Here is a 25,499-nt window from a genome sequence, read left to right on the forward strand (position 1 = left end):
ACTGTTTTCCAAACCAATTCGCCCAGGCTGAATGACTTGGCTATAACTTTTTTATCATAAAATTTAGTCATTCTTCGTTTTTGAACCTGCAATCTATCTAGGACGTCTAACTTTAATTCGTCCAACTCCAATAAGTTTTGAACTAGTGATTTGGTATACTTATCACCACTTAACTTATGTTACAAACACACTCTAATCGATTACATGTTGATTTCCATAGGCAAAACGGCCTCTTGTCCATAACTAAGTTGGAAAGGAGTAATTTTTGTACTTGATCGAGGCGACGTCCTATAAGCCCGTAAGGCCTTGTTTAGACATTCATGTCAATTTTTGGCATTTTCATCTATCATTTTCCTTATAATATTTTTTAGAATCTTATTTGAAGATTCTGCTTATCCGTTGGATTGAGCGTAATATGGTGTGAAGTTCACTAATTTAACCCCAAACTCGCTCAAGAATTTATTCACTTGATCCCCATTCAAAGATGTTCCGTGATCTACCATCAAAGTTTGTGAAATTTCAAATTTACAAATGATGTGATCACGGATAAATTCTATGACATTCTTTTGGGTAATCTCCTTTAAAGGTACAGCCTATACCCACTTAGTGAAATAATCAGTTGCAACTATAACAAAAGTATGTTGCTTGAACGATGGGGGATAAATCTTCCCTATCAGGTCTATCGCCTAACCTTTGAATGGCCAAGGTTTAATAATAGGTGCCATTTCTCGTGCTGGCACCCTTTGTATTGGACCATACTTTTGGCATGCTAAACAACTCTTAGCATACTGAACGCATAATTCTCCCATCTTTGGCCAAAAATATCCACTCCTAATAATTAACCATCTCATCCTTTGGCCAGCTTGATGAGCTCCACATATCCCTTCGTGTACTTCAGCCATGATCGTCCCGACTTCTTGCAAACTTACACCTTTTAGCAATATACCATCAGAGCGTTTCTTAAACAATTCTTCATCTATTAGTGTATCGTGCTGGCACCCTTTGTATTGGACCATACTTTTGGCATGCTAAACAACTCTTTGCATACTGAACGCATAATTCTCCCATCTTTGGCCAAAAATATCCACTCCTAATAATTAACCATCTCATCCTTTGGCCAGCTTGATGAGCTCCACATATCCCTTCGTGTACTTCAGCCATGATCGTCCCGACTTCTTGCAAACTTACACATTTTAGCAATATACCATCAGAGCGTTTCTTAAACAATTCTTCATCTATTAGTGTATATTTTAGCAAACGCAGCTTTATTTTTCTATTATTTCCTTCATTGGGTTTTTTAAGGAACCTTTTAATCTCTGTTCTCCAATCCATTACATCTTCATCTTGTATGCAATGAAGTTCAATACTTCTCGCCCTTCTTTGGATCACGGGCAATATGGTTCCATACTCACAAGTAGACTTCCAATTTAAAACTTTTGAGTATCCTAAGGCCATCTGGGCCAACTCATTTGCCACGTCATTATATATCCTATTAATGCATTAATGTTCTATTTGGTCGAATTCTTCTAACAATTTTTGGGCAATTTCATATTGACTCATGATGGAATCACTTTGGCATTTAAAATCACCAATCAATTGGTGAATTACCAATTGAGAATCGCCTCTAATGATTACGTTCTTGACCCCCATATCTATTATTAACTCTAGGCCCACGATTAAGGCTTCATATTCGGCTTGATTGTTGGTGCACATCCTATCCAAAGAGAATGCGAACTTGTAGCAAATCCCTAAAGGATTTATCAACGCTACTCCTACTCCTGCACCTGTAGGAGTTTTTGACCCATCAAATTACAACACCCAAGGTTTTGTTTGAACGAATTGATTTCTAATTCATTTTCTTCAGGCATGTCAAGGCATGGATGGTCGGCTAGAAAATTAGCCAAAGTCTGATTTTTGACTGCCTTTTGGGGTATGTATTGTATTTCAAATTCTGATAAAACTAGCGTCCAAAGGCCTACCCTTTGGTGTAAAATAGGGCGAGAGAACATATACTTAACCAAATTTATTCTAGAAATCAAATAAACGGTTACGGGCCGTAAATAAGCCCTTAATTTTGTACATGTGAACTACAATGCAAGACATAATTTTTCGATAGCAGAGTAATTGCATTCACATTTTGTTAACAGTCTACTAAGTAGTAAATCGCCATCTTTTCACCAAATTGGTCTTCTTGCGCGACCATTCCAGCTATTGATTCTCTTTCAGCCGATACATACACTTTCATTGGCCGTCTTTGGATTAGTGACACCAACACTAGTGGACTTGATAAATATATCTTCAGGCTTTCAAAAGCCTTTTGATGTTCTTCTTTTCAGACGAATTCGTCCTGATTTTTCAGTTTTAAAAAATGCGAAAAGACTTTAGTTCGCCCTGCACAATTAGAAATAAAGCGTCTTAAAAAGTTTACTTGGCCTAGAAACCTTTACAATTCTTTTTTGTTGCTAGGTGTTTGACCTCTAGAATGGCCTTCGTTTTATTTTTATCAAGTTCAACCCCTCTTTTGTGTACCAAAAAATCAAGAAAGTTCCCTGCATTAACACCAAATGCACATTTCAAAGGATTCAACTTTAGTTTATATTGCTTCATTCGCTCAAATGAACAGCTTAACTATTCGAAATGGTCTTCTTCTTTAATGAGTTTGACCACTATATCATCTACATACACTTCAACAAACTTGCCTATCATATCATGAAAAATTAAATTCATTGCCCTTTGATAAGTTGCTCCTACATTTTTCAGGCCGAAAGGCATGACTACCCATTCAAAACATCCTAGAGACCTAGGGCATCTAAAGGCAGTTTTGTGTATGTCTTCCTCAGCTATATAAATTTGATTGTATCCTGAATACCCATCCATGAAAGAATACATGACGTGTCCGGCAGTTGAGTCTACTAAAGAATCTACCGTGGGCATTGGATGCTCATCTTTGGGTGTGGCTATGTTTAAATTCCTAAAGTCTATGCACACCCTTAGTTTACCATTCTTTTTTAGTACTGGCACGATATTGGACAACCATTCGACATACCTGACTGTTTTAATAAAGCCTGCTTTTAATAATCGCTCTATCTCTTTCTTAATCTCAGGGAGTACATTAGGAGCAAAACGTCTGGAAGGTTGCCTATGAGGTTTAAAATTAGGCTTAGTTAGTAATCTATATTCCACCAAGTCTCTATCTAAACCAGGCATTTGTTCATATTTCCAAGCAAAATAATCTTTATACTCCTTTAACAAAGCGATTAATTAATCACTAACCTCTTGATCGAGCATCTGACTGATGAATGTTGGATAATCTTCTCCTTCATTGCCAATATTTACTTTAATCAGAGAGTCTTGTACTTGAGCGTATCCAGGCTTGATGATCCGCATTACTTCATTGTCCAACTCCCTTGTAAGCACTTTTTCTTCTAAACAATCCACCTTGTTGACTTATCGGCAAATACATTGTTCCAATTCGAATACTGCTAATTTGTCTTTCGACACTTTCAGGGCTGCCTCTTCTTTCGTCTTGTCCTTGCATTCTTTATTGAAAGTCATCAATTTGGCTTTGAAGGCCTGAATATCGGCCATTTGCTTTTGTTATTTAGAACTCATTTAAGACTCTCTGATTATTCTTTTGCCAATTACTGGCTCTTCTAGGGCCACTATATTTGGCCTCATCTGACTGAACATTTTAGTGAGTGCGTCCACTGAAAATGGCTCTTCACTCTGCGCGACAATCTGAGTTTCTTCCCCATCTTGGACTACCCTGACAGGTCCATAGTTTTCTTCGTACATGAACCTTTCCATTGGGTTTGCTTCTGCGACAAAAGGCCTATGATCGGCCTGCACCACCTCTGCTTCACCCTTATTATTCCAAAAAAATCAGGCATTGATGAAGCGATGAGGGTATACAACGACTTCCGTGTATTCAATCTCTTCTAGTAACACATTGTAACTAGTAGGACCATCTATTACAAAGAAGACCGTGGTCCTAGTAGTTGTCTCTATAGTTATGTCCAATGGCATAACTCTTTTAGTTGCAGTTGCTCCTCCATTGAAACTTGTAAGGATGACTTCTGTTGGAATCATATCCCCTTCTGTCTTTGTAAATTTCCTCATCATCCTAGATGGAATGGTGTTTATAGTTGCTCCATTATCGACAAGCACTTTTGCCACCGGTATGCCGTTAACTAGAGCTTTAACGTATAACGGCCTCAAGTGTTTAGTCAATTTCATGGCTGGCCGCTTAAAAATAACCTTTTCGATAGCCTCTATTTCTACTTCCTGCTTATCCTTTGTCGAGTTATCCTTTTGTGATAAGTCAACGTGCATCATATCGCGCTGAGCCTCTATCTCCTGAATTTCCTTTTTACTATTTTCTAATGCTTCATCTTCCATTACCCAACCTGTGGGAGGAGGCATTATTCTTGGAGGTGATCCATACTTTTCAGAGTGAGGCACTCTCTTCTTCCTTTTGGTCATCCCATACAGCACGTAAAAATCGAAAGAACGCCCAGATGGTTCTCCCAATAAGTCTACTTCACGAATTTCCTCTCGATGTAGTTGCTTCAACAGAGTATTGTATGATACTCCTCTTCTTCTTCTTTCTGCTTCCAGATCGATTTCCTCTTCAATGTCTGTCATACCATCATCCTCATGATTGTAGACCTCTCTAGAAGTCTGACCTTCTTCATATTCCAGCACGCATGTTTCTCCTTCGTTATCCTCTCTTTCTTCTTCTTCCTTCTCTTTATTCTTGAACTCATTGGCTAGTAAATAGTTATTAGCCACGACAGGAGGTAACGTACCGAACTGAATAGTAAGGGGCTGATTTGGATCTTCTCCATCCCTTCTATTTCGCTCAAACTTCGATCTCCCAGAAGAGGTTTCTGGCAACTCCTTTATTGATTCATCTGTACCAGTCTCTTCACTATCTTTGAGAACATTTTGATTGGCTACCTCGAGTAGTTTAGGCACCTTAGGACGTGGCACTCCTTGTTGTTGCCTCATCAGTCGTCCATAGTTTTGTTGGAAACGCCTTTGTTGGGTTCTAGTCATCTCGTTGAAGGGTATCACCTTTCCTGCATTATACTGGTACAAATGTCATACATTTGGTTGGCGAGGTTGCGGCCTGAATGTTCTCCCATTATTTACTGGCATAAACTGCTTATCAAAAGGCGGTCCCTTATAGAACGATGTACCTTGCGCTCTACCAGGCTGAGCATTTGGGAAGAAAGTAGGGCGATGGGGATGCTGCCATATCCCTGGTTTCTCCGTATTCCCACTCACTTTTCTTTTACATTTTGCACACAAGACGTCTTCATCCTTTTTTGGTTCCTTTCCTTTAATACACTCAAAGACACTGTGATGTGGTCCAGGGTCTTCTTCTCCATCATCTATAACCAACTTGAATTTTGGCAACTTGTTTTTGAAACCAGACGTTACCATATTCACTCCAAATGGCTGTGGAAAAGGATTTTCATCCACTGCCATCTTCTTCTTATCATCGAACGTAATTCGTCTTGATTCAATGGCATCCTGTAACACATGATGAAAAACCAAGCAATTATTAGTCAAATGTGACCGTGCATTATGCCTCTTACAATATTTTTTACCCTTAATTTGTTCAGGGTTTTGCAATTTATGCTTATCGCTTAACTTTATCTGCTTATCCTTATATAATTTATCAAATATAAGGTCAGTCTTGGTTACATCGAACGAAAGCATTCTAGTTTTTATGTTTTCATCTTTCATAGGCTCATCTTTGCCCGATGGTCTAGGCTTAGTCATTATAGGACTAGTATACGTGTTTCCTTTGACTAATTCGGCCAAACACATTTCGATCTGATCGTATGACTCATTATTGATGGTATGAACATCAAAATTTGGGTCTCTATAATAAGTCCCTTTGCTAGAGTTTTTTATCTGCTCTTCTTCTCTTATCAATCGTTCATACCTAATCACGTTCGCGCTCAATTGGAAAAGGTCAGGAAATTCCTTTTCTTGGAATTTCTTTTTCAAATCAAAGCTCAAACAACCTTGAGTGATTTTGACAAACTCTTTTTCAGGCAGAGGTACAAAACATTTACTTCTTGCTGTCTTGAACTTTTGGAGGAAACCTTCTGACCATTCGTTTGGCATTTGACGTAGATTCGCCAAATCGGCAAAAATAACTTCAGACTCAGTCTTATGAAACTGAGCGTGGAATAATTGTTCCAATTCTTGCCATGTTTGAATAGAGTTCGTTGGCAAATTGATGAACCAGGAGAAAGTTACTCCTGTTAATGAACTAGGAAAAAGCCTCATTTTATGGTAATCAGTTGCGTCTCTACTTTGCAGTGTGAATCGCCCTATGTGTTCTAGAGTAGACACCTCTCCTAAATCGATAAACAGTGAGAATTCTGGCACTTTATACCTTCTAGGCCATGGATATGCTTGGTCTACCCAATCAGGATATGACTTTGTGTAAGTCGGTCTAATGACAGGACGTACCCCAAAAGCCATCTGATCCTGTACGATTTCCATAATTTGATTCCTCAACATGACGTTGGGATCATATGGAATTCCTACAGGTTGGTTAACCGGTTGATTTGTTTGAGGCCTGATGTTTGGTCCTTGATTGGCAACAAGGTTACCATGATTTGGGTCATTGTTACCATTAGCTTGAACATTTATTCCCTCATTAACAAGTGGGGTATTCTGCCAATTATTTAGGACATTATCTCTTACATTTGGATTACCCCTCAAGTTAGGCGTACCACTACCATTATTCTGATTTGGCATTATACCATTCCCTTGATTTGAAGTAGAGGGACCGAAAGCTGGTTCTACCCCTTGACTTGGATTTACCAGGGGATTATGTCTCACAATTGTCCTAGTTTGAAAGTGGTTTGCAAGAGGCATAACTGGTTGACAAATTTGGCCTACTAACTTATTCATTATTTCGTTCAAAGTATTCAGTTGTTTGGCCATATTGTCATAATGTGCATTCCCATTCTGGCTAAATCTTTCCATATTATGAATGTTTCGAAGATTTACCTGTTCAACGACATCTTGTGTGAGTTCTCCAAGTAGTGCACGCATAGTTCGAGGATTCAACTCTGTCATTGATTCGTAACGACTGTTACTGCTCTGATTTTGTCCATTTGTTCGTGGAGAGTTATGCTGCTCCTCATATCGCTCGATCACAGACTAGACTCCTCCCTGACTTGCCGCTTCCTTATCGAATCTCTGAGGTATATTGTTTCACCTTTTGTATCTTCAACACCAAATACCACTGTCCCACTGGGCGTGCCAAATTGTTTCGCGCGGGTTTGTTGCTAACAATTAAAAAGGGATCAGACGATTGTGTAAGGAACAAACCTCTTGAGACAAAGTCCCAAAAAGGAGTGTTTTTATTGGCGATGACTTTACGATTGGAAAATAAAAACAGAATGCCTCCAAGGGGTGCAAGCACACGAGTTACTGAAAAGAAGTGTTTAAATCTAAACTAAGAAATTGAAAGTTACATATTCTCTGTTTGAAAGTGTTTGATTCGGGGTCCCTTTTGCTCTATGTCTTTTCTTCCTTTTATACTCTCTGGATGATCTCTTCATGATCAACCGCTTAAAAACTGCTTGATCGCTCTATAACTGCCCACTTTCTTCATAGTGGCCAACTTGTCATGGAACTGCCTTCTCTAAATGCTGTCATTACTTTTGTCTTTCAACCGTCTTCAATTGAATTCCTTGAATCGTGGAACGTGATAGGCTACTCAATAATTGCTTCATTAACCGTACCTTTGGGTAACCATAACATCTTATGTTTGTTAAGATCTTGGGCGACTCGAAAGTTTGGGCGAGAACAGGGTCACAGTTCTGGGCGACTGCATGGCAATCCATTCGCTCAAATCTTGGGCGATTTGTAACCTTGGACGATGGTATTACCGAGTTCATGGGCTTTCCTATTTGGGCATTTATCCTGCATTGCCTGATTGGGCCGTTCTTTGGGCTATCTGATTTGGAGATCCTCCAATTGTACTTTATTCCTTGGGCTTATTCGATTTGGGCTGAACTTTTGTATGTCAACATCTCTCAAGGATCATAATTTACGACTCTATATGCTGACTATCATTTTGATAAGACAGTTTTCTCAACATTAGGAAGAAGAAATTAATTAGCTGGAATGGACACATGAATGTATCATAATATGTTATCTTTATCTTTGTACATGATATTGTGGAATAGATATTTGAAAGATACCCTAATTTCATAATGCACTTACCTAAAAAAGATTAACCAAATTTCATATATGAGCTATAAATGATCTAATCAAATTGACATCGTGGAATCACAATATGCTAATACTATATGTGGTAAGTGTATGGTACACCTAAAGTATGCCGATATTCGATTTCAATGGTGAAAATTCCTAAGAAAAATGAGTAAATAAGAAAGATCTTTTAATTGATGAGACATATATTGAAAGTATATAAACATAACTAATTGTAAAACCTTAGAAGAGGTTCATTTACCTAAAAATAGTTGAAATGGAGGGATCTCTATAAGTTATGTCTCTATGGGAAAGAATTGGAAATTGAAAATGAACCATTGTTGTAACACTTTAATAGCGAGAATGTTGAAAGAAATACATCTAGGAATACTAATGTAGAAATGATTGGCCAAATAAAAGGAAGCAATCCAAATAAAATTGAATTTAGTGGTGAAACATGAAATTTTTAGGCTTGTTGTTTGAACGCTTAAATGTGTAAATTTAGTACTACTTTTGTGAAAATGAAATAATAATGACTACCGCAAAGACTTAAAATAAATAATTTTCTTGTGATGGATGAATGACATCACAAGTAGAAATCTTTTTAGTTTGACAATGCTTGAAATTTTATACGTATCTAATAAATATAGTTATGATCAATCGATATGGCACACTTGATAATAATATATATATATATTACATTTCTGAAGAGTTTAATATGTTTGAAGCATATAGTTCAACTTTTCAAGGAACTAATTTGATCAAAGTGCAGAAAAAATTTGCAATCTTAACTTATTTAGTACAATGTCTTGGTTGAGTATATGATAAAAATAGTACAAGTGATGACCATGTATGCTCAAATGTTTCTAGCACAATTCAATATAGGAATTTGTCGTGAATGTTGTTGATGATTTAAACTTTATTGGAGCATCTAAAGGAAATTGATTACTTAAAGGAAGATATAATGATTAGAGACCTAAGAAAATAAAAAATATGCTTCGACCTGAAGATTGAGCTTTTAGCGAATTGAGTTCTTGATCACGAGTCAATTAATTGGAAAGTCCTGAAAAATATTTTATATAGAAAAATGACACATTCATTTGATACCCGGTGATTATTTGTTCACTTGAAGTGAAAAGAAAATCATTTTCTCCTTTGAGATGATAATAAATAAGTCATTGTTCATGAAGTACCATATCGTAGTACAATAGAAACAATATTTTATCTTGTTACATTAGTTTATGATTCAGGACTAGTTGATTATAATGATGATGTAGTGCTTTATTTGATCCTTGTAAAGTTCATCGTCCAATTTTCAATTTACATATGATTATCATGATTTATGGGACAGAAAGGTACACAAATGCACTATGCTATAAATACTTAAGAAGTTGATAAATTAGATATACATATTTCAAGTGAACGAAGGTAAGTAAAGATGTATTGTACTTTTTTTCTTGTTTGAAGTTGTCTCAGCGGTTATTTCTGGCAGAGTTTTTAGCCCTTGTTAAAGCCCCATTATAAAGAAAAATTTTCAAAAAATGTAATATGGAATAATATTTTTGGTAGAATGTGTGGCTTAAAAAGAATTTTTTTTTTCACTTACGTATAATATTATTTTATTGAAAAATGTGTTATTGAAAAGAAATGGAAGAAAAAAGTATTAAAATTTGAGGAAGTTACAAAAAATGTCCGTTATGATATAGTCATTTGCAAAATTTCCAAAAATTTTCAATGTTCATTTTTGCAATTATTTGGATAAGAGTACCCCTAAATAACTTTCACAAGTAGATAAATTAAAATGATGTTCGTGACATTTCAAATGTCGTTCTTGATATTTAAATCCGTTTATATTTCAAAAGTAGAAATGTCAAATCACAATATTAAATGTTCTCGACATTTCAAATGTTGTTTTCGACATATTAAATGTCTAGAATGAAATTTCATTCCGAACATGATATTTTTCTGCGCTTTAAATGTTGTTCTCGACATTTCTGTGTTTAACATTAATTGTGATTTGACGTGTGCATTATGACATTATTTATTCTTTCATTAAGAGTAAAATATGGGGAATTTAAACAAATGTCACTAAAATTGAAGATGCAAAAAAAATTTGGACATTCACCAATTTCTTCCAAGAATGTCAATTTTTCCCTACAAAATGTCCACTTTACCCTTTAACACCTTTTTGGAGCTATAAATGCTTGATTTGAATGCAATTAATGTTATGATGTGATTAATTTATTTTTGCTTTAAATTTAATATTGAAGATATGATATTATATTGTATAATAAGATTTTTTTGATTAAAAAAGGGGTGAAATCTTTACAAAATACACACACACATAAGAATTGAAAGAACTTATTCTTCTTCATCATCTCCACTCCATCATCAACAAGGAAAGCCATTGACAAATTTGAAAGGTGAGGTAGTAGAAAAAAGTTCATCTCATGTCATAATTGACTACTTTAAATGTTCAATACAATATGATCATATTTAAATGAACCCTTTCAATCTCTTATTCATTGATGTAGTTAATTTTTGGTATATTTTAGAAAGAAAAATTATACCAATATTATATAGAAAATGTGAAGTATTCCATATATAATTCAACATTTAATGAAGCATTAAGTGATACCTTGTTCATTTCTAAAAAGATACTGTGATATTATAGTTCAGAATTTATTATGGCCTTTCCTGTTTTCAATAAATTCGTCAAACAGTGAAGCACATGGAATTTATCTTTTCGAAAATTATGGCAGTAGAACTGTCGAGCAGTATCTTGGAAACTGTCGGGTTAGACATTTTAACTGTCGAACTCGACATTTACTGACTATCGGGATAGAAAATGTAATTGTCGATTTCGACACCTGAAAACTGATCATCTTTTATATATTTGGTAGTACATGGATGTAAGTATTTTCGTGTGCCAATTTGATGTTATGAAATGTCGACATATGAATGTGCAGAATTCTCACTTTTACAGTCCCAACATTTTAGGTATGAGTCATGATTTCAGATTCATCGTGTCGCATGGAGGAAACTTCGTTCACTCAGATGATGAATGGAAGTGGTGAGGGGACAAAACCATTTCCATTTTAGTGTCGAGAAATATTACCATAGCAGACTTGTGTTACGATTGAAGGAGAAACTTGGTATCGTTGAATCCCGCAATGCAATCAAATTGAAGTTCAAAGTCCCGAACTTGAATCTACCTCCGGCAGAGATACGCGACGATGAGGATCTACAGTGGTACATATCTGTTCATAAGGAAACTACACTCTGCATCACATATATGGTATCCGAGCTCCCGATTGTTGGTATGGCAACAGATGCAAACTGTGAAGGGAACTTGTTCAGCCCAACGGAATGTCCACTGAATGTACAACATGACGAGATGAATCATTAGCACAGTGTGTCGCAAACCGAACCACCCGAACCTCCAATTGAGCGTATAGAGGCTACAGCATCCGCTGAACACTTAGAGAACCCATTACATGGTACAGATCGTGCTATTATTGCTGAAATAAACGAGACAATGTCATCAAATTCCAGACGTTCGTGCACAGATGAGTGGATTACAGCTGTAAATACATCGGTTCTCGCCAAGAAGCAAATATTCTTTACCAAGAAACAGTTGTACTCGAAGCTTCATGTACTTGCTTTGCAAGAGAAGTTCCAATTTCGGGTAAGCAGGTCAAGCTTGAAAATGTTAACAGTTGTCTGTGTGGATGATAATTGCAAGTGGATGCTACGTACTTCTACTGTCAAGTAATCTACAATCTTCATGATCCGTAAGTTCATAGCAGTTCACACATGTTCCCTTGATTTTCGTCGTAATGCACATCGGCGTGCCACTAGTGCTGTAACTGCAGAGCACATTTTGGGAAAATTGGATACTCCATACCGATCATATCTGCCTACTCATATTGCACGTGATATGGAACGTGAATTTGGTGTGAAGATTAGTTATAGCAAAGCACGTAGAAGGAAGCTCCATGCCTTAAATATGCTACATGGCACACCAAGGGACAGTTTTCAGAAATTATCTTCGTACTGTCAACTCGTAGGAGAAAGTAACCCGGGGACCGTTACCCACATCGAAGTTGATTCTTGTAATAGGTTTCGTTACTTCTTCGTAGCTTTTGGTGCAAGCATTCGTGGATACATGCAGTACTTGAAACCCGTTATCTATGTTGATGGCAGTCACTTAAAAGGTCCATACAAAGGTATACTCCTAGTGGCAACTGCCCAAGATGGTAACAAACAGATTTATCCATTGGCATGGGGGATCGTGGATGCTGAAACCAATAAATCGTGGAAGTGGTTTTTGTCGAACTTGAAAGACCTTATAGGGGATTCAGAAGAACTCGTGTTCGTTTCAGACAGGAAAAAGAGTATTCAGAAAGCTATTTCTCAGTTGTTTTCGTCGTCTCGGCATGGTTGTTGTATATGGCATATGGAAAAGAACCTAATACAGCGATATAACAACGCAAGCCTATTATTTCTATTCAAACGAGCTACTACAATTTTTCGGGTCGAAGACTTCGAACGACTCATGGGACGATTCGTAGAGTGAGCGAAAGAGCGCATGGGTACTTAGAGCGAGCAGGATATTCATTTTGGTCCAGAGCACTATTTATTGGACACCGTTACAATATTATGACAAACAACAATGCAGAGTCGTTGAACTCGATGTTGAGAGAAGCCCGGTCGTTACCGATAACCTACTTGGTTGAACACATTCGGAGTACTATGCAGAAGTGGTTTTACGAACATCGAGCAAATGTGAAAGAATGCTGTACCTTATTGACACCAAGGATGGAGAACGAGCTACGGACGACTTTCGAAAATGGAACTAGGCTTCGAGCCCATGTCCTGACAAACAACTTGATGCAAGTTGGAATATCCAACGACACGGACATAGTTGACTTGTCCGAAAAAACCTGCACATGTCGTGAGTTCTAACTAAACCGTATGCCATGTCTTCATGCAAGTCATGCTGCTTGCTTTAGAGGGAAGATGTTGTACGAGCTTTGCTCCAGTTATTATTCATCGGACTACTGGAAGGGTGCCTATAGCGAAACTATATATCCTGTTTCGAGGGAAGTGGATTGGGTTGTTCCGAGCTTAATTACATGTACTCCTATTTTCCCACCACTCATACGTCGTCCTCCAGGTAGACCACCAACCCGCCGTAAGCGTTCTAGGTATGAGTATGCATGGTCTACCAGAAAATGTACCCGCTGTGGTAGAGTTGGTCATAATCGGACCACATTTTCAAACCCCCGTGTATCACATGCTCCTTAAAGATTTGCAGGTTAATAGACGTTGTATGTTAATTATTCCGTACTACATCAAACATTATGAAGTTATGATTTACAGTTTGTGATCATTAACGTTCTTGCATGTTGCGCATCCTGTTGTGCACATAAAAATTTCACTCTCTGTCCAGACGTAGTAAACATCCCGCCCAGTTCAAATGTCGGTCCCGATAGATGTGTTACTTATTCTCGATAGTTGACGGAACCTTGCACTGCACTCACGGTCTGCGTCACACATACATGTTGTGACCTCTAAACACGAGAACGAAAAATGTTTGATACTGTACATATATTTTTTTTTCCATTTCGAAACGCAATCTTCTATCCCCCTACAGATTTACTATCATTAGCATCATCTTAAATCGAAATTAAAGGTAGTGCAAAACGCAATCTTGAATCCCGAAGAAATATACAATCATTTGCGTCATCGTAAATCATGGATTAAAGTTTGTCCATGATACACACCTTTCACAATAGCCGTTTTACATACTGCAAAATACATAACCATTTTTGTACATATTATCCTTACTGCCCGACAGTTGACATGTCATACCCGACAGATAGTCTCAGTAATTCTAAATAGTTCGACCGAAAAACGCAAAAAACATGATACGAATTGCATCTTAGGGACATGTTCACGTGGACTTTTTGGTATTGTCTTAACTAAAGTCATCCCTACAAAATACCTTACTATACAGTACTTATTCACTACATTCCATGGGTGTCACTTTAGTCGTCGTCCACGACTGAACCATTGTCCCCGCTATCCTTACCTGACTCGTCGGAAGAGATGATAATTACCGCATTTGGGGGATCGTACGCCATCCAGTCGTCCTCATCGTCGGAATCTCCCTCGTATCCGACATCCAGCTCGAACTCCTCATTGAGGACTCCATTCGATGATTACGCACTCTCGTTGAAAACAACTTCTAAGTTGGAAAAAGGAATAGGGAAAATGGCTCCCCTCCCAATACGAGGGTTAACTTCCTCCTCATCTGACGAAATATAAATTGGAAAAAGCGGAGATGAACCAAGAACTGGCAGTGGCTCGTTCATGTTCAACGGTTCGTTGCTTCTTGTGGAAGAACGTATAGTAGTACTGAAGGAATGATAAGTGTCTGTGAGAAGGTGAATGTGCGACAATGGTCTTGAAGGAACTTGTTTGTAAGTGAGAATGAAGTCCCACAGTATTTATAAGCTAATTGAAGAGGAAACAATTATGGTCTCCATCTACCCAACCACCAAGTCCAATCTCCTTATAAATTTGAAATGCACTTGGTGTGACGGTTGAATAAATTAAGTGTACCTTTATCCCCCATTTCCCCATACTTAGTACAATGTTAAACACTGTTTAATCATGTGCACAATTAAGAAAATGTCCATATCTGCAACAAAAAACTGCTCAATCAAATTGCTACTTTTAATTTACCATAGTTGTAATGGTATAGGTTCTCACACATATGGGTCATCATCGCAACACACATGGAAGACGAACAACGAAATAATTATTTTTACTCAATTCATTGATTTATGAATTACTTTTACCGTGGTTGTCATGCTCTTGACACTTGTAACGACTCATCTTCTCGTTGCATCTCATGTATGTGCCTTAATGCCTTACTTTGAGAATTTATCATTATAATATCGTCCCAAATTAAAGTTATAGTGAAGACTAGATATAATTAGAACAACAGATAAGTACATACATAAGCACGCAACGAAAAATATGCGCACATACCTGCACATGTATTTAAAGCATATTTGACAGTGTTTACATCATATTATGTCCACTACATAAATTTATCAAATATAACATTCACTATTTAACATAAGCAACACGAGTGTAAGAAGCGTAACACAGATTAGAAAATCTTAAAGACTCGAAGTATATTACTATATCTATAATAAGATTGGATCGAATATCAACAATATCAACAAAACAGTACTTACAAAGCATTTTGGGAAATTGACATGTTGCATACGCTTGTTCCCCTCCTCCAAAAGAAAATAAGCGCACACAATATGTCCAACAAAAACATATATCCAACAACAAAATGAACCTGACTGATACAATCAACAAAATTAAAATACCAGACACAATTCATAAACACTACAACTACCGATCAGCCAAGCAACATAAAATATGAGGAATCTGTCCACGTATCACCACGGTACACGAGTAATTAAAATGTAATGTAAAACGAATTCAAACAGAAGTTATTTATCCAACAAGTTAACATCTGTCACCACCTCCACCAAATCGCTGACAGGCTATTACCAACTACAACACCACCGTCGTGCTGTCCCGACAGTTCATACTTTTTTTACTTCTTTGTTCGCTTCGCTGCCCTTGTATACGGAATCCTGGCCGCAGGAGCTAGACGTCGCACCCGTGCCGAGCGCCGACTCGTCGTAGGAACTCCGTGTCCTGGTTCGGCTACACTGGCGGGAACAGGGACTTCAGCAAGATCGCCTACGAGAATTCAAAAGGAGGGGGGAGTTAGTGACCATAAATGCCCTTCACGTACCATACGTAACATACAATAAGTGATGCAGAGAATGAACTTACCATCACCATCTGTAACATCGCAACCTTGTAAGTCGGCATCGTTGCTCAGCGCCGTATGTGAGGGCTCCATGGCTCCTCCATCTGATATTACAACACATATGTAATTGCATATGTGTTCGATGTTTGCAGTTGGAAGATAATGGAAGTGTACAGGAAGAAAGAAAATGAGAAAAATAATTCTCATCGAATATAGTAGGGAAAAATCGTAGCACATGACAACGTACCTATCTGTTCGTCGGTTGCTACAGGCAGTGGGTCGTGTACGTTGTCCGGGCAAGCCGCGATATCTCAATTTAATCTTGTCAGTGCGAATGATTCTGAACACGAGCTGCTGGATGAGCTGGGCAGAGAATTGAATCTCTACAACCTTGGCCAGATACTCGAAGGGGGAGTTTCGAAACTCGTCGCGCTGTCGGTCATCGAAAAGGTCCATCACTGTCTTCACATACTTCAAGTTGCTCCTCTGCGAAATATGGGCCCGCAACCTTGCCTCTTCTGGAATACAATAATCAAACTCCATCAGTCCTGTGTCCTGCAAGATGCATTCATAAAACTCACTGGGGTTACTGGATAAACTTAAAGATATTGTATCATAAATAACAGTTTAATGAAACACACTAATGCATGGACACACTCAACTGTCGAGAAAAACTGACTACAACCATCGGTACTGACAGATGATCTGTCGATACCGACAGTTGATGTCCAAACATGCAAGAATGTTGGCCTAACTGTCGAGAAAACCTGAGCTCTACTGTCGGGAACGACAGTTCAGTGGGAGGCATTGAACTTCTAAATCATTGCTAAATCACTTCCAATTACGTAAAATTTCTCTAAGATAACTATGTAGGTCGTCAAAAGCTATCCATTCATATATAGAATACTGGATTTTATAGTCATCACAAAACAAAATGTTCAGAAATAAAGCAACTAACAAAAAAATAAAGGAAAAGACATAAACGAATGCAAGCACTTTTTCACAAAACTAATATCATTCCATCATCCAACCCAATTCACAAATACCAGAAGCAAATCATGAAACGTCGCCAGACTCCAAATAATTTCATGTACAATACAACACTCAGGTTACATGATTTTAAATCAATTCATCAAACACAAGATGAATAGGTCATCTAACTAATCTTGATTTTAGTAAAAAGTAAAATATTGAAACATTACAGAACTCAAAATTTCAACATAACTAAAAAAACATAAACGATATGGCTTTGAGCTTCACCTTCTTCAACAACATAAATTATGTATCCGAAATCATAGATTCACAATTCTCATTTGAATGCCAAATTGCCGACTAAATGAGAACATAAATCATAACTCATAGAAGTCATAAATATAAAATTACAGCAAAACTAAAACACAATTTTCAAATTGTTATGAAACAAGACTGTGTTGGACAAACTCAAAACTGCACCTCAAACTCAACAAAACCAATCACTTCAAAGTAAACCAAAGTAAGCAACATTTTATTCCTTCAATGAGAATTAAGAATCCATCAAAACCCCCTTTGCAAACGCCACTTCAAATTCTCCACTTACACAATATAGAAATTATATCTTCTTATTATAGTATGCATCCATACAACTGAACTCATTATTTCACACATGAACACACGTTAAGAAATCACAAAATTTTATGGAATCCTTGTTCAATTATTTGTTCAACATTAATATTATCATATAACAAAATATATATCTAGCTTCAATAAGAACAAAAAATATGTTCAATAAAGTATCGCACCCACTATTCAACAAAGAGTCACACCCACTATTCAACAAATATCGAACACAATGCTTCACAGGGAGGGGAAAACATATGTGTTAAACTCAATAACAAAAAATCAGAAATAACCATTCAGAATAAACAATCAATGGACGGCCATCTTATACCCTATATCTCATTTTACATACTGCGAAAGTCTAAAACTGCAAAATTTCCCGGTTCTCAAAATGCACTATACGAAAGATGGGTGGATGGGTAGATGCCTATGAAAAAAGTGGGAAGTCAGAAGATGGGTGGATTTACCTTCGCTTCTGTTCGGTTTCTCTGGCAGTCGCAAGGGAGAAGACAGCCTTTGATGTTGTGCTCAGTTTCGGGCGATTCGACTAACAATGGGAGTGATTTCGACGTTGACGATCGTCGTCCAAGGCTGGGAGTGAGGTCGGCGATTGCAGAGAGAGGGTCGGTGATTTCGGTGAGAGGCGCTTCGACGTTTGGCTTTCTCTTCCTTCATCTTGCTTTTTTTTCTTTGTTTTTCTTCTCCTCACACCTCCTCCCTGACACAATTCTGTCTAGTCAAATCTACAATTAATGCAAAACCTGTAAGGTATTACATTTATGCAGGGGGGTAAATTAGTCCAAAATTTTCATAAATTGCCATATTTGTAATGTCAGAAAAAGGATGACATTTGTGTAACTAAAAATCAAGATTTTGACATGTGGTGTAATTTCCACAATAGAGAATTTGGTATCAAATTTGGCTATTTTTACAAAAATTATCGAAAGTGAATATTTTTGAATTGACATAAATAAAATTTGACATATATGCAACTGTCATTAAAATTTTAAAGAGTGTGGCTTAATGAATTTACTTTTATAACATATTAATAAAAAAAGAAAAAGAAAAAACCAATATACACACTTAAGTTATCCCTTCACACATTACACCTGTCCACTCGAATCCCACAATCTTTCCTAGTGACAACACGTCCATAACACAAACTCGAATATCGCTGAGTCACCGAGTCACTGATCCCAGGTCGGTCCGGTGAAAAAGCAAATTTTTTTTTATTCAAATGGAAAATCATTGGACTCTCTGAAATTATTTGTTTATTAAACTAAACTGGAAGGATCGAATTCTTCACTCACTGTCGAACTCGCGAAATTTCATATTGGTATGTTTTAGATTTATGTAAACCCCCTTTTCCAGCACTTTCTCTACCTATATTTTGTTGATTTCAATCATATGTAATTACATATACGTCTTGTGAATATTTGAATGTTTAAAATTATGATTCGCTTACGTATTCCATTTTTCCTTTAATTAATATATTCGTAATTTTTAAATTTGGCATTTACACATTTTACTATCAAAATGGAAAATTATGTGAAAAAAAACTAATGACGATAATCCTCATCCGTTACCATGTTTTGGTTGTGTCCATGCTCGCATATAAGATATGTATGTATTGTTGGATGGACTTTTCTGTAAAAGGGATGCAAATACGATGAACAAGGGCCTTGGATATAGGCTGATTTTTATGCCATATGTGGCTTTGAGCTGTTAAGTCTTTAAGTTGAGGTTTGATGGTAATATGAAATCTTTGGATTTGATAACTGTATAAAAGTGTAGTGTTCATATAGTTGTGGTGCTATTGAAAAAGAAAATATGTATGGCAAATGAGGTTCCAGTTGCTTCGAAAATTTGCAGTCCCCCCCCCCCCCCCCCCCCACCTGGGCCATTAGGGCTTGTAAGAGATTCTTCATTACTGTAGAACGTTTCTGGAGAAACTCAAGTGGATGGGTAAACTGCGGGGATGGAGGTGGAAATATTTTTTGGGTTTGAGATAAAGGGGGAAAAATAAAAAAGAATAAAGTGAAAACCATGAGTGATGTGCAAATTTCATTTAGTGAAAATTCATTTTTATATGTGGATTTGAACTACTGAATAATTTGAGAAGCTGTTTTATGTTTCTCCTTTCTTACAGACACGTATATTAGCGAACAATCTTTCCATTGCTATCTGCAGTGCAGCAAATGCGATTAGTTGACAGATATTAAATTTAGTTTTTTAACCACAATAGTAATTGCTTACTCTATTGAAGAATTACCTATTACTGATCTTTTCATTAGATGTTTTTGAATTGATTTTTTTTTTTTTTGATGTTGGTTGATTGATGTATAAGTTCATTATTATTTTAGGCTGTAAATTGAGCTAACTGGAGGACTTAAAATGGAGGTCAATACTGATACCGTAAAAGATGGATCTACTTCTATTGAAATTGTTAACTCTGGTGAAATATCAGAATCAAATAACATTGATTCACTTGAAGTTATCTCGTCTAGTGGAGACATTGCACTACAGATTAGAACTGCTGCAGAGGTTTTGACGAAAATTGAACTAGATTTAGCATGTTCCTCAGAGAAGTTGGTCAACTTAGACTTACTTGTTATGTACGTGGAAGAGAGGGAATATGATTTTGAGGCTTTCATTTTGAAAGAAGAATCTACTCTGGAAGATTCTGATGAAAAGGCACTTGAATTCGATCTTTTATCTGGGATTTTGGACTCTGAGGTCAAAGAGCTGGATAATTTTCTAACCTCTCTTCAAACGGAGATTCTAAGTTCCCAAGGGGTTATATCTGTATTCGAGCAGTTCGGCGAAGCTTTTAAGGGAATGGAAGAAAAGTTATATGATTGTGAGGAATGCTTAAAGCAGTCATTTGAGCGGGTCACAGAAAAACGGGCACAATCTTCCAGATTCCAAAGGATCTTGTTGACTTCTGGCAGTGACGAAAACTGTGAGTTTGTTACATACTCAAATTTATTTTTATTTGTGAAATGTCATTGTATATATGGTGCTGCACAGATTTACACAATTTTTTTAGTGCTTAGTTGTTTTGAGTTATACTAGATCAAGTATCCCATGTGGAGTTTGGTTCCACGGTCCTTGAACTGGAATTGCAACATATAATTGAGTGGATTCTGATAATTTCTTGCTCTGAGCACCTTCTCCCTTGTTATCTGCAACTCGTTTTGTCAAAATGGGAGCAAATAAGTATACCTTTTTTACTTTTTTTTCTTAGTGGGTGGACTGGGGAAGTGCTGTATTTTTTTTATTTTTATTTAGTTATTGCTGCATATACGATGACATTAACATCTGAATTTCCTATCTTCAGCATAAAATAAAATAGTTCTTCTGTCTTCAGCTAATGATGATTGAACATACTTGACAGGGAAGGACAATAAAGAGGTGGTGAGTTTTGAGAATGGTGATCTTTTACACCAAAATACAAAGATAAAAATGAAGACTGTGGAAGAGCAGAGGAAAATTTTGCAGATGCTTGAGAAGTCTTTGGCCAGAGAATTAGAACTGGAGAAGAAGCTTAGCGAGTTTACGCAAACTGAAGAAGATTTAAATATTAAGCTGCAACAAGAAGTTTACTGCATAGAAGAAGAAGTTGAAGTTACCTTGGAAAGACTGTTTGAGTCAGAAAACACTGCTGAAATCCTGTTAGGGATTTCAAAAGAACTATTGGGACGAGTCCAGATTTTACAGTTTAATCTTAATGCTTCAATCCAGAGGGAAGAGGGTTTGAGATCTAAACTTCAAGATCTAAATGAACAATTGAAAGATAAAGAGTGTGCTTTACAAAACTGTGAGAGCACCCGGAGTGAACTTGTTGAAAAGGCGACTTCACTTCAACAGAAACTGAAAGATTTTGAGTCTCACTTGCAGACGGTGAAGGATTCTTCTGACAAGAATGAAGAGTTATCCGCTAAGATTCATGAAACTGAAAATATAATTGATCAATTGAAGGAAAAAGCTTATGATGCAGAACAAAGGTCTGAGAGTGCCGAAGCGGAGTGTAAATTGCTTAGAGAGTCTAATGTAGAGCTAAATAAAGACCTTTGTATCCTTAAGAGTAGCCTTTCTAGTTCAGATGAGAGGGTGGAAGAGCTTGAGAGGAAATTGAAGGACTCTGAAATTAAGCAAGAGCATGCAGTGGCGTTTGCTGAAGCTAGTCAGGAGAAGCAAAACATGTTAGATTGCATGGTTAAGGATATGGAGAATTTAATCGAAAATCTGAAATCAAAGGTTTCAAAAGCTGAAAGCAGTGCTGAGAATGCTGAAGAAAAGTGTATCATATTGTCAGAGTCCAATGCTGATCTTGTTGAAAGAATAAATTTTCTAACGAGTAGAACAGAAGACTTGGAGGCATCTTTATATCAGGCTGAGGAAGCAAAAAAGAAAACTGCAAAGGACATTGGCGTTCACACCAAATTTATAGCAGATTTAGTTGTGCAGTTGGCTCTTGAAAGAGAACGCCTACATAAGCAGGTTTCGTAGCCCTCCAATCTTTCTTATTTTGCACTCATAATTTGATCACTACTTGACAAGCTCCTTTATTTATCTTTTGTAGCCAATTATCTATCAATATCTTCCTTTATTGTCCCTCCCTCTTCATTACCAAGGTAGTTATTTTATTTTTATTTTTTCCCTCTTTGAGTAAGCTATGAGTTAGTTATCCTGGACCGCAGATCTTCTCCAAAGCCATTTAGAAATTTTGAGATCACTAGATGTTGAAGATCAAATTCTGATAGAAATGCATCAAATCTCTCCCTGAAGCCTCTGTTTTTATCCTTAAGAAATGTATATATTAAAAAAATGCTTGACAAAGGCTTGTTTCTTTATTAGATTGGAAAGATGTATCGAGATTGTCATCTGTCACAACTTTTTCCTTCAATTGAACACCAGATCTCTATGCTTTTATTTGAATTGACTATGTGCTCTTCTCCTGTTCCTCTCTCTCTCTCTCTCTGCCTTTCCAATGGCCTGTTCTATGAGTAGGAGGAAATGTGCTTTACTAATTGATGTTGTAATCCAAAATTCCAAATTGCAGGACATTACTCTTGTATATATAATACTTTCCCCTGATTGTTTGACAGTATCTTTAGATTCTGAGAGTAATGTTTATGCAGATTATATCATTAGTGAAGGAGAAAAGGCTTGAGGTAAAGCATTTGCCGGAAATGTGCGTGGATCCCACAATTACTACAACTGTGAATTCCAAGGGAAATACCAAAGAATCTATGCTTTCCAAGAATGACTCTAGAAATGCAACTTCTGCTGAAGAAAGTAACGAGCAAACTACCGAGTCTTTAGATACCAGTCATGAGGTATGTGCTTCAGTAAGTGTTTAATGTTTATTCTTGTCAATTCTTATCCGAATAAAACCAGAATAGATAAAGGAGGATGAAATCTTTTCCTGTTCACGAGTTGTATAAACTTTTTGATACTAAAAGTCCCAATTTTATACTCATATATATGTTTTTGAAATGACCAGTCAAAATACTAAGTTAATGGGATACAAATTTTGAAGTGGAAGTTAGCACAAGGTAGGTTTCTCACTTGTGTTACTTCTCTTTGTGCGAACTGTTGACACTAAATCATATTGTCTTAATTGGTTTTCATCTCCATGTCTTGTTCACTTGAAGACGTGGAAGTTCGGGGACAAGAAATTCCGTAATTTCACTTTTGTTCTCATTTCCTAGTAAATTAATTTCAATCTCCGATTTATTTTGTAATCTTTCCCGAACTTGTCTCCCTTGTCAAAGACATTATATGCTCATTCACTGCCGAAACATTTGCATATGCCTACCAAGAAATGGCTGTGTAATTAACTGCATGAAGAGATGGGACCGATAGAAAATGACCTGATGATTATCTTGAATGTAGAAACCTGCATTTTGACCATCTGATAGGTTGAATTTTAGCAACTGCTGTAAGATTTGTTTGGCTAAGCTTAGCAAAAGAAAATCACTTTTTAACTTTCTGCTTCCCAATACATTTAGATATTTACCTTTTTCTTACTTCAACGAATAAAGTTACTCTCTCTTACAATCAAAATAAGTACCTTATTTTAATTTTAACCAATAATTTTTGTTATTATTTTTTGACTTATTTACTCTTTCTGCTTTTGCTAAGCTTAAACAGCATTTTCAGCTTAGCTAGACCTGCTTTGGTTGAGGACCTGAGTTGCCCTAAGGAAATAGACGAGCTTTTAAGAGCTTTTCTATTGGATAATGGTGGTACATGTTAACTCCATAGGTGTATTGTCCTTGTAATTATGATGTTCTTTTTCTAGTTTCTACATATTGCTTTTCTCGAAACATTGTTGAGGAGCCTTATGATGACGTCAAGAGCCAAGTCTTTTTAATTAATATCCTTTTACCCGTCAAATGAGAGTTTTATCTTTTTTTTTTTGTTAAGCAATTCTAGAGGCTTCTTCTTCATTTTTATTTTTTAAATAGCATGCTTTTCTAATCCTAAAAATAAGTTGAAGTATTTTCTGCCCAAGTAAAGATTTGCTTTCTACAAAAGTAGGTTTTGTGCCCAAAAAGAAATTCTGAAATATATTTAAAAATAGGTAAATGAAAATTTACATTTTGACTTTCCAGCATCGTCTTTTTAGACATGGTGGTGGATTTGGTGGATTTGTTCGAGGTATCCACTAAGTCTTATACACCCTCTGTTCATAAAGATAGATTTGTTTCTTATATTTTTCTAATATATCCCTACATTAAATAATGATTTAAATAGGAATAGTTCATATTTGTTGATAACAAGGCACATGAAATAGGGAAATATTAGAAAATTAAGAAATCGATTATACTCTCAACAAGTGGCATATTATTTGGTACGGGTGAAAATGGAAAGCAAGCCTATCTTTATAAAATAGAGGGAGTATTATTTTTGTGTGAATTTCATTAAAAATTGTAGAATATGAAATGTTGTGATGGTTGGACATTAATTTATTATTTATTTTAGATGGGCAATAAGCTTGGAGACGCGACTACAAGTGAGACAAACATGGAGCGTGTTGATTCCACTGAGCTTGAGACGGTAAGGAATATAGATGCAAATGTGCTCAACTTCAAGTATGTCCTCATGGCACTTGTAGTGTTGATTCCTGCTTTTGCAGCTTATTTGTTTCAAAACTAGATGAGTAATCTTTATACTTCTAGCCGCTTCAGCTTCGTCGTGTTCCAAATATCTACATGGATTTTACATGTTCTTTTTAAATGATCATATAAAGTTCTGAAATAGCATAGGAAATGGAATTTCTTGATGACCAGAGTTGAGAAATGGTTTGATATATTATAGTAAAAACTAGATCCTCTTTAAAGGTGACTAAGTAAGGGTTTTCTAGAGGGCAACTTGTGGGCAAATTCCACTAGTAGAAATTTCTCAACATTTTCGTCTCCTCAACTTTTTGTCGGTATTTTTGCTATGCCTCCATTTGGTAGCAATTTTTTACTCCACAAAATTGATTTTTTGATTGTTGTTTTATCATTCTAGTTGTCATTTTTTACTTCTTCATTTACAAGTAAGATCCACCTTTGGTCAAAAAATCAATTCTTATAATCATTACCGAAAAGGTCCTATATAACCATACCCGATAATGATAAATAATTGTTTTCTTGTTCTTCAGTGAAGATGTGATTTTCCTGCATTTAAGAAAAAAAAATAAAAAATCAGTTTCTGTGGCTGCTTAACGAATGAATTTTAAACTTGATTAAAAGGGTAAAAAAATAAAAATAAATCTTTGATTAGGTAG

At 36.5% G+C, this 25,499-nt stretch overlaps 2 protein-coding genes across 2 annotated transcripts; both read left to right on the forward strand.

The window, feature by feature from the left end:
* Nucleotides 1-12,912: 12,912 nt before the first annotated feature.
* On the forward strand, nucleotides 12,913-13,560 carry LOC111374551. Its single transcript, XM_022997230.1, has 2 exons — nucleotides 12,913-13,184; nucleotides 13,266-13,560. The coding sequence occupies exons 1-2, from the start codon at nucleotides 12,913-12,915 to the stop codon at nucleotides 13,558-13,560; spliced, it is 567 nt and encodes a 188-aa protein (XP_022852998.1).
* A 5,270-nt stretch (nucleotides 13,561-18,830) lies between these two features.
* On the forward strand, nucleotides 18,831-25,059 carry LOC111374576 (WPP domain-interacting tail-anchored protein 1). Its single transcript, XM_022997266.1, has 5 exons — nucleotides 18,831-19,052; nucleotides 20,080-20,678; nucleotides 21,114-22,219; nucleotides 22,861-23,058; nucleotides 24,710-25,059. The coding sequence occupies exons 2-5, from the start codon at nucleotides 20,111-20,113 to the stop codon at nucleotides 24,881-24,883; spliced, it is 2,046 nt and encodes a 681-aa protein (XP_022853034.1). The 5' UTR covers nucleotides 18,831-19,052; nucleotides 20,080-20,110; the 3' UTR covers nucleotides 24,884-25,059.
* The last annotated feature ends 440 nt before the right edge of the window (nucleotides 25,060-25,499 follow it).

Source organism: Olea europaea, unplaced genomic scaffold, assembly GCF_002742605.1.
Source record: "Olea europaea var. sylvestris unplaced genomic scaffold, O_europaea_v1 scaffold126, whole genome shotgun sequence".
NCBI lineage: Eukaryota > Viridiplantae > Streptophyta > Magnoliopsida > Lamiales > Oleaceae > Olea > Olea europaea.

What these genes read in the sequence shown, in the direction of transcription:
- LOC111374551 (XM_022997230.1), top strand. Translation starts at nt 12,913, where the DNA reads ATGACAAACAACAATGCAGAGTCGTTGAACTCGATGTTGAGAGAAGCC. An exon ending in GACACGGACATAGTTGACTT is followed by an intron (nt 13,185 to 13,265) that starts GTCCGAAAAAAC and finishes TGCTTGCTTTAG; the next exon opens with AGGGAAGATGTTGTACGAGC.
- LOC111374576 (XM_022997266.1), top strand. Translation starts at nt 20,111, where the DNA reads ATGGAGGTCAATACTGATACCGTAAAAGATGGATCTACTTCTATTGAA. An exon ending in TTCTGGCAGTGACGAAAACT is followed by an intron (nt 20,679 to 21,113) that starts GTGAGTTTGTTA and finishes CATACTTGACAG; the next exon opens with GGAAGGACAATAAAGAGGTG. An exon ending in CTTTAGATACCAGTCATGAG is followed by an intron (nt 23,059 to 24,709) that starts GTATGTGCTTCA and finishes TATTTATTTTAG; the next exon opens with ATGGGCAATAAGCTTGGAGA.